Source organism: Monoraphidium neglectum (genome assembly GCF_000611645.1).
Source record: "Monoraphidium neglectum strain SAG 48.87 unplaced genomic scaffold scaffold00890, whole genome shotgun sequence".
NCBI classification, from domain to species: Eukaryota; Viridiplantae; Chlorophyta; class Chlorophyceae; order Sphaeropleales; family Selenastraceae; genus Monoraphidium; species Monoraphidium neglectum.
In genome coordinates, this window is record NW_014012738.1 from 1 (window position 1) to 9,493 (window position 9,493).

At 66.6% G+C, this 9,493-nt stretch overlaps 2 protein-coding genes across 2 annotated transcripts; both read right to left on the reverse strand.

The window, feature by feature from the left end:
• Positions 1-54: 54 nt before the first annotated feature.
• Positions 55-2,482, reverse strand: MNEG_5804 (putative phosphodiesterase 4D, cAMP-specific (phosphodiesterase E3 dunce); the record flags this gene model as incomplete). The annotated part of the gene is made up of 7 exons (XM_014045717.1): positions 55-288; positions 478-531; positions 675-761; positions 1,108-1,210; positions 1,556-1,959; positions 2,262-2,363; positions 2,450-2,482. 7 exons carry the CDS (start codon positions 2,480-2,482, stop codon positions 55-57), a joined length of 1,017 nt encoding a protein of 338 aa, XP_013901171.1.
• A 472-nt stretch (positions 2,483-2,954) lies between these two features.
• MNEG_5805 (hypothetical protein) lies at positions 2,955-9,039 on the reverse strand (the record flags this gene model as incomplete). The annotated part of the gene is made up of 16 exons (XM_014045718.1): positions 2,955-3,224; positions 3,502-3,563; positions 3,769-3,841; positions 4,231-4,370; positions 4,560-4,613; positions 4,840-4,939; positions 5,304-5,429; positions 5,655-5,839; positions 6,196-6,317; positions 6,627-6,748; positions 7,239-7,308; positions 7,531-7,613; positions 7,850-7,924; positions 8,270-8,350; positions 8,639-8,713; positions 8,902-9,039. 16 exons carry the CDS (start codon positions 9,037-9,039, stop codon positions 2,955-2,957), a joined length of 1,776 nt encoding a protein of 591 aa, XP_013901172.1.
• Positions 9,040-9,493: the final 454 nt, after the last annotated feature.

Below are 9,493 nucleotides of genomic sequence, written 5' to 3' on the forward strand. Positions count from 1 at the left end.
CAGCCGGCCCGCGCGCTCCGCCACCCCCCTCGCCGCCCCCTCTCAGCCACCCCCTCACCGTCCCTCCCCAGCCTCACCCCAGCTCACCCCTGCAAACATCTTCACGAAGCCCTGCTGCGCCGCCGGCATGCAGACCTTGTGCCTATCGCAAAACGGCGTCACCCCCAGCCCGCGCGCCGCCTCCGCGTCCCCCTGCCGCAGGAACTCCGTGACCACACGCTCGGCCCAGGCCGCAGCCAGGAAGAAGGGGCGCGCGGGGTTGGCCAGGTCAGCCAGGTGCACCAGCATCTGAGGGGTGAGCGCGCGCACAAGCAGAGGGGGCGGGTTCAGGTCGGGGCGCGTCCGGGGAGCACGGGGCCCGCCTCGCGCGGCTGTGGGCAGGTCGCTTGCGCAGGCGGCAGCGAGGGATGCGGCGCACGCCGATGAGAAGGGCTTCAAGGTGGGAGTGCGGGGTTTGGAGGGGCAGGAGGCGCGCACCTGCAGCACCAAGCCGCGCTCCTTGTCGCCCCACAGCCGCGGCTCGGGGCACGCCTGGGGTCGAAGGGGTGGGGGGCGGGGGAGCATGCTGATGCCGCCGACCAGAGGGGTCCGGGGACGAGCGCGCGAGGCAGGCGGCGGGGCTTGCACGGGCGCCACGCGCTGGCGGCAAGCGTGGTGGCGAGTGGCGTCCCCACCTCCAGCGCGGCGTTGAACTTATTGAGCAGGTCAAAGTGCACCGCCATGTCAGTGGACAGGACCATCCCCACGATCAGGGAGCGCGCCTGCGGGCGAGCAAAGGGCGAGGGGCGCGGCGGGCGGGGCGCCGTCGGGCGCGGCGCGGCGGGCGACGCACGGGCGGGCCGCCTGGGGGCGTTTCCGCCTCTTTCGCACGCAACGCTGGCGGCGACGCTCCTGCCAGCGCCGCTCCTGGCATGCCGCCTGCTGTGGGAGTCTGCTTCCATAGACTTTCATGCTTTCGTTCCTGCGTTCCCTATCATTCTACCTGATGTCACATACAACACATGCAAACACAACACGGCGCACATGCACGATTGCGCAGAAACAGACGCGCTGTGAACTCACACCCCGCACCGGCGTCACCCCCCCCCCCAACCCTGACGCGCGCACCTTGGCGTACTCCTCCGCGCTGAACCGGCCAAAAATGTCGCAGCCCTCGGCCTCCAGGGCCACCTCAAATGCGCGCGCGCAATGCATGTTCTCGTTCACACTCCTGGCGGGCGAGGGTGGGTTGAGCAGTTGTGATGTAGCGGGTGTGTATGGCCGACCCAGAGGGGCAAAGGAAGCCCGCTGCGGCTTGCCCAGCAGGCACCAGCACAATGAGCCCGCGATGTGGGGTCTGGAAGGGGAGAGGCGGAGGGCCGCCGCCCAGATGCGGCGAAGGGGCATCCCACCGCTGCAGGAGCCTGCGGGCGGCTAGGGCGCTATTGCCGCCGGTGCTTGCCAGCACTCTGTCGGCTCCACACCCCCGACCGCTGCGGCCCAATCCCAGCTGATGCACGAATACCCCCGCCCTTCCCGCGCGCCGCCATCTCTGGCCCCATGGCTGTCAACCCACTTGTCATTGTAGATCACTGCCTGCTTGTCGCGCGTGCGAATAAGGAAGTCGTTGTTGACCCCCGGGTGCCCGAGGTCGTGCACGGCGGACGCAAAAATGACGCAGAACCGCTCCAGCCGCGAGAGCCCCCGGTCCTCCTCCTCCTCCTCCTCTGCCGTAGGCGGGAGCGGCGCCAGCGCCGGCGCCACGCCCACCACGGCACGGTGCTGCTGCTGCAGCTGCTGCTGCTGCTGCGGCGGCGCCGTCGCCATTGCCAGGAAGTCGTGGGTGAAGCGCATGATGACGGCCGCGGTCTGCGTCACGTCGGCGGCGTGCGTGTTGTTGTGGTATGGGTTGTTGTTGTATGCCGCCTCGACCGCCTCAAAGTATCGGGCCACTGTCGCTCTGTCCAGCTTCCAGCCATCCTGTTCAAGGGGAGGGAAAGGGCCCGCCTGTTGAAGCGGCTGCCAGCGGCACGGGCGCCTGGGGTACGGTGACGACAGAGCACACACCCCCTTGCGCACATGCGGCCTGCCGCCGGCCAGGCGCGGGCGCCGCATGCAGCCCCGGATGCGCTCCGGCGCGAAGCTCAGGGCCGATCCGGGGGTTTGCGACCATGCAGCTCCCCTGCAGCCCCCGTTCGCCACGCATCTGCCGCCTTTTCTGAACAAGCGTGGCACTATGTACGACAAGTCCGGACGCCGCACTGCTGCGCAGCTGCGCGCACCAGCAGGCCCTGGTCTTCCAACAGTGCCATGACGACCGCGAAGAGCGGGCGCGAGCCGCTCCGCCCTGCCACGTCGAACACGTTGAAGTCCCAGTCATAGATCTGCGTCATTCACGGTAGTGTTGTGAGCTCCAGCCGTACTGGAGGAGGGCTGCCGAGACCGGAGGTCGTCCAGCCAGCGGCCTCACCTTGGGAATGATCTGCTGCACTAGACCCGCCATCTCATCCGTGCCAGCCGCTTTGACGACTGCTCTCGGTCCCGTTATGTCGGCCACAAGGTCGCCGTGTGCCGCCCCTGCCATGCCAGTGGGCAACGACGACGAGCCCATTCCCAGGGGCTCCTCCGGGCTATCCAGCTGTTCGACAACTGCTGTTATCAATGAGTATCTTGTAGCAGGTGCTATGCCCGCGGGGCTGCGCCAGGCGCAGCTCACAGTCCCAATGTCCGGGTTTTTTGCGCTACAAATGAGTGCGACGACTGGCAAACACGGGTTAAGCAAAGTTCTGTTCAGGGAGAACGCGCGACCAACACAGGTGCGAAGACCGGGCCCTCTGCCTTCCTTTTCAGGGACCCACCACGCTTCCCCACGCGCCATCCACCAAGTGCACGGGTATTAATCACCGGCAGTCGCGTATATCGCCGGACTAGGCCCAGCCGACCCCCGCCGCGGTGACTAGTAATCCTTGCCTGTGTCACCCCTGCGGGGTCGCCGACCTCCGGGATGCCGCGCCCGCGCCCCTGCACGCCGCCGTGCAGCTCGCATACATTTCCTGCAGCGCACGCTCCAGGTCCTCCGCGTCCGTCACGGGGCCCGCGCGCGCCTCGAACGGCGCGAGCGCCGCGGGGATGCCGTCCTCGATCAGGGCGGCCACCTCCTCCATGAGTGGCGCGATCATCGGCTGCAGCTTGCGCGCGTTGGAGGGGGCACCCTCGATGTGCCGCTGCAGCGTAGAAGACACGGCCTGCGGGCGCCGCGGGCGCGGGCGCGCGCGATGACGTGATGGGGGTGACTGGCGCGCCCGGCGCGTGATGCGTGCAACGAGGCAGGGGGCGGTCGGCGCACGCGGATGGGCGGCCATGCGCGCGCCGCCAGCGCCCGCGGGAGCGTGGTGGATACCCTATCGATGGTACGGGCGCGGACTGGGCGGGCTAGGGCTCCGCAGCGAGCAGCCGGGCGGATGAGGCGTGGCGCATGAGTCGGTGACGCTGGTGACTAAGGGTTCATCATCAAGTTCACACCTGCACATAACCGTCGAAGACCTCCTTCACTATCCGCCGCATCGACGCCGCTAGCTTGGGGCCTGCACGCACAGTCAAATGAGCAAGGCGTGGGCCGCAGCCTTGCCTGCCTTGGGGCCGCGCAGGTGTGCAGGCAGGCTGACCCCCCTGCAAGAACCTTGCTTTTCCGGTACTCGGGGGCCCGCTGCCCCCCGTGCCCGCCACCACGCATGGGCTTGGCCATGCCGCCGCAGCCGCCGCTGGGCCACGCCCATGGCCGCCTCTCACCTTCCATAGGGGCCATCAGCTCTGCGAGTGACCTCAGCTCCCCCGTCAGCATGGACGGGGTGACCAGCGTCACCTGGGTTGTGTGGGGCAAGGCAGCACATGAGTCACTTGATACAGCAACCCAGAAACGCTTGGGAGTGGGACATTTCGCTCTCTCCTTGGACGCAGCTGAGGAGCAGGGGAGAGGGAGGGGGACGTCTGACCAACAGTCGATGTCGAGCTCGGCGCCAACCTGCGCGCGGCACCACACAAGGATTTTCACTGCTAACGGGGACGCATTTTTTTGCTGCGCAACAGCTGCAGGCGGCGCGGGCCGGCCTTTGCGCCCGTCTGAGCCCTGCTTTCCAACCTCAACCACCGCTGCAGTCTTCGACCTTTACGTGGTGCGGCCAACTCCTCGAGCGGTGCAACACCTACCTTCTCGCCCCCTAGCTTTGATTTCAAAAAAATGGAAATGCCCACCTGCGGCGGCCCGTCTGGCGCGACGCGCTTGATGATGTCAGCAACCGCCTGGAGCGCCAAGTCGTCCACCTCAGCAGCTGCGAGCACATGATCCCAATTCAAGGGGGCCCAGGTGGAGAGGATGAGGCAGGTGCGCGCGTCTGCAAGCGTGGGTCCAAGCCTAGGAGCTGGAAGGCATGCACATTTCCGCATGTCCGTTCTATCCATCAAGTCAACAAGCCGGTGAGGGCCCCTGGCATGCCTGGTGCACAAGCGCGCTGATCAAATCGGGTGTAACGAGCCGGGAGCATGCTTCCCCGTGGGCGTGAACTGCACCGTGAAGTTCTCACCCGTCACCATACGCAGCTCGTCCTGGAAGCGCTTGACGTGCCGCCGCAGTGCGCCTGCGTTTTGTGCCGCTTGAAATTTGTCAGGCGCTCAGGAAGTTCACCGCAGCAAGGCCGCGCGGCAGCAGCGCCCGCCGGCGCGCCGCGGCGCGCCTCGCCGGTCCCGTTCACGAGGCGAGCGGCAAGGCCGCGCGCGAGCAAGGGCAGGGGCGCCGCATAACATGTGCATTTGGTGGAGGAAGACCTGGCTTGTCCTGCCAGGGAGCAACGAAGGGGTGCGCACCATCCAGGGAGGGCCAGAGCTCGGAGCTGAACGCGGGCGTGACGGACACCGTGTGGGTGGCCTCCAGCTCGCGGCAGAACACCATGGCCATGGAAATCACCTGGCGCCATGAGCCATGGGGGAGACGAGGGACGGGACGGGTAAGGGTGGGGTGGGGTGGAGAGGCAGGGGTGCGTGAGGTGACGCGCTCTTCAGAATGGCATGCGAAGCTGCGGGTCCTCGCTGCAGTGCGCTTTGGGGCGTCGATGCGAAGCCAAGGGGGATTCAAGAAAGACGCCAAGGATGCGCGCGCACACACACACGCACACACACGCACACACGCACACACACACACACACGCGCACACACACACACACACATACACGCATAGAGACAGACACAAACACAGAGGCAGACACACATACATACATACACAAACACACACACACACACACACTCATACAGCTGCCCGCACAGTTGCACACCTGCACGGCCGCCGCAGGGCCGCCCGTCGCCGCCGCAGCGGGCGCGAGCGCGTTGCGCTTCAGCGCCTGCGCGCAGCCGCGTGCCTCCCGCGCCACCCACACGCTGAAGAGCGACGCCACGTCGTGCTGCCGTGTGCAGGGCCGGCAGGTGGTGGGAGATGGCGGTGGCGTTGCCTCGCGCCACGCACGCAGCGTGGCGGCTCGCGCCCAGCCTAGCTGAGCGACACAACTGCAAACGCCTCTTTGTCACTCAGCTACTAAAGACCAAACCAGGCACGAAGGAGGCCTCTTCGGGGCGCCTTGATTTGAAGCGAGCAAGCGTGTCAGCGGCTGCGAGGCCCGCGGCCGCACCTGCTGGTCGCCGAAGATTGTGACGAGGTCGTCCGCGGCGCGCCCCACCTCCAGCAGCGTGCGCTGCACCAGGGCCCCGGCGTACTCCAGATTGTCGGGGTCGGCGCCACCTGACACGGTGGCGCGGTTCGGGGGGTCGATGAAGGGCGTGCGCGTGGCAGCAAACGGGATTTGAGGGAAGAATGCTGAGTGTGGTGTTTTTGGGAGGGGTGTATTTGTGCATGTGTGTGTGTGTGTTTGGGGTGCGTGTATGTGTGTGCACGTGTGTGCGTGTGGGTATGTGAGTGACGTATGTGCTCTTCCTCCAGCTTCCTCTCGTTGGCATACACACGTACTGATATACACACACGTGCAACGTGAGCACACACACGCACGCATGCACGCACACACGCACGCATGCACTCTTGCTCTGTCTCTCACATAATCTTCTTTCGTATACACATGATATCTCACATTACTACATAAACACACACACACACACACACACACACACACACACACACACACATCATCATCATCACTCCCAACTAGGCACACGCACCTGCCGCAAGCTGCTTGAGCAGCTGTGCCTGATGCACCCCGACCTTCCTGCTGTAGCAGTGCAGCATGGCAGCCACCGCGTGGCAGTCGCCCAGCAGCTGCCCGAGCGCCCGCGTTGCAGACCTGGCCGCGGTGATGCCGCAGGCGATGGTGGGTTGGTTGGTTGGTTGATTGGGGTGTGGAGGTGCATACGAGGTTGTGTTTAGGGCGTTCAGGGGCCCCTTTGTAGCACTGCAATGCACACACTTTTGAGGTGGGCCCCAGCAGCTGCTTCGTAAGCGGTTGCGCGACCTCCGCGCCCGCCACGGCGTTGTGACGCAGCCCAGCGGCCCAACCAGCCCAGCCTCGATGATCCGAGGCGGGCAGTATCGTTGGCCGTGAACAAAAGGAAGAGAGGAGAGGCGCGGCCCCGGGGCGCCGCACAGGACCCACCTGATCTCCGGCCCGCTGGCGTGCGCGTCCGCCAGCTGCCTCTCGAGCGCCGCCGCCAGCGTGCGCTTGCGCAGCGCGATGGCGCTCTCCACATGGTGGCGCCACGAGGGGAACTCCTCCACCTGGGGGGCCATGGGTGAACATGCATCTGGCACGGTTCAGGGTCTGGGGGCTCAGGGGTGGGGTGGTCAAGGTCTCAGGCCGTTTGCCCCAGGCACTTTTAGGGTCGCCAGCTCCAGGGCTTGGGATCCATGGTTGCAAAGTGTACAGGCCACAGGGTCGCAATTCAGAGCGCGATCCAGAGGAATGCGTAGACGCGCGCGCAGCGAGACGGACCGGGGATGGCGGCGGCCAGCCGCCCGGGGCCAGGGAACAGACGTGGTTTGGCGGTTGAGCGGCCCCTCACGGACAAGCCAGCGGCCATGAGCGCCGCGGCAGCCATTTAGCCGCATGAGTGGACCATTTTGGTGCCGCTAGACACGAAAGGCCGAGCTGCGCCCCTCAGCCCCTGACAAGCCACGGAGGCTTTCTTTCAAGTGCGTGTGTGTGTGTGTGTGTGTGGGGGGGGGGGGGGTCGCACCCGTCTGGCCGAGATTGGCCCCCCAAGCCCACCTCCAACGACAGCACCCCCGCGTCCCGGTCCAGCACCGCCAGGCAGTCCTCGCCCGCGGCCAGCAGCGCCCTGAGGAGGGGCCGGGCGGGACGGGAAGGCGGAGGGTCGCGCACTCAACGCAGGCCGCGCACCGCGCGAGACGGCGCGGCGCGGGCGAGCCTGAAACCGCGCGACACTATGTAAGCCGGGCGTGTGATTGCGCCAGGGACGTGAGGAGACTGGCATGTGATCTTGTCCGGGCAGTTGGCAGCCCTGGCTGCTCGATACTGCTTGTTTTTGCCGCCCCCTCACCTGGCTGTCGGCAGGTCCCTGACTGCCACAGCGACGTCCAGCTCTCGCAGCAGCACCTCGAGCTGAGACTCGATGGCGCGGACCTGGGGGTGCACGCGTTGAACGCGGTTGGGGCGCACGGTCCCGCGCGGCAAACCTCGGGGCGCGTCGTGCTGGAGGGCGCCGCGTGCGCTGCAGGGTGAGCGGGGCGCTGGGCGGCCCGGGGGTTTGGCCCGAGCCCCTGGAGCGTGAGCGGGCCCGCTGCACGCGTTGCTGCTCGGCCTGCCCAGCTGCGCTGACGCCTGGCTGCACTGCGCGCTGCTCACAGCTGGATGCTCACCCTGCTGCTGTCATCGTCTGACGGGAACAGGTCGGGCGCCTCCGGCAGGGGCGCGGCGCGGCCGGCCTGCGCAACCTAGAGGGGAGGGAGCATCGCAGGGGCGTGCGGGGCCGCGCGGGGCCCAGGCGGTGGTGCGGTGGTGGCTGTTGTCCATGGGTCGGGCGGCAACGCGTCGATAAGGCCAGAGTCGCTTGTGAGAGTCGTGCACTCGCCTCCAGCAATGCGGGCGAGACGTTCATCAGCAGACCTTGCCACTCCCTGCTTCCCTACAGCAGCACACACACACACACGCGCACACGCACACACACACACACTAACAAACAGCACACGCAAACCACACAAACACACACGCACACTCTCTCACACAATTCCCCTGGCCTGCAAGCCAGTCCTGACATCCCCAGGGGCTCCGCCCCCCACCTGTTTGCCCAGCTGCTTCTGCCCCTTGAGGTTCTGCACCAGCGCTGTGAGGCCGTTGGTGTAGTTGCGCAGCAGCGCCACCTGGGCACGGGACAGGCACAGGCGGGAAGGCTTTGCGATGGTGCCATGGCGAGCTCCTTTCACCACTTGTGGTCGAGAGCCCTGGGATGTATAGCTGCGCCTGTAAAAGCCACCAACTCAAAAACCAAACGCGCAGCGCACGCAGCCGACTTCTTTTTACTTCAGTCTTAAAGCGCGTCGCTCAGTCAATGATGCACAGGGGTACAAAATTGACTGTGGCTGCACACCCTGATACCTGCAGCCAGATCTGACCCGACTAATTCAGATCGCATCAGATCAGGGCCTCACCTGGTCCTCTATGTCCTCGACGCCCTTGCAGGCCTCCAGGAACCGCTGGTGGTGCTCGTACACAACACCCTCCACCTGGCCACGCAGGTGGCGTGCAGAGCACCGGCGAGGGCGTGCATCCCGTTGAGGCGGCTGGGACCCAGCTCAGCTGCTGCGGCTGCACCCGCCGCCGAAGCGTTATACAGTCGAGGACACGCCTCCCTGCGTGCTCCCGGGCTGGGCGCTGCCAGCGCTGGCCGCCCCGGCGCAGCCAGGGGCCGCACCTCATCGGTGCACTGGCTGAGCAGCGCCCCCAGGTCTTGGCGCGCATTGTCGACCGCTTTCTCGCTCAGCCCCCTGGGGGTGGGGGCGACCAGGTTGCCGGCGAACTCTATCGCGAGTGCGCGGGATGCATCAGCCATGTGGCTGCAAATCTGCGCCACGCCGCGCACGAGACGGCGGGGCCGCTGCACCGCCGCGCGCGCCGCTGCCCTGCTGCGCTCAGCGCCCTCGCCCCTGTTGGAGGTGCCAGCATCAGGCGGCGGATGGCAGTGGCAGGGCCCCAGCAGGGCCAAAAGGGCCTGGGAAGGACAGATGGGCGCGGCAGGGTGGCCTCGCTCAGCAGCACGCCGGTGTCGCGCCGCCGCGCCCCTTGCGGGCGGAGCCTGCACCCTCACCTGAAGTACTCAGCTATGAAATCCTCCTTACTGAAGTCCTCCTGGGGGGGGGCCAAACAGAATTTTAGTTGCAGAGAGCATCTTGGAAATGCGTGGCAGAGGTGTGGGCCGGGGCCGTGCCCATGCAGGCTGCGGCGGGCATGCACGCGCGGAAACTCCACGCGCATTTGTGCTGCGCCCCCCCGCCCCGCCCCACCCC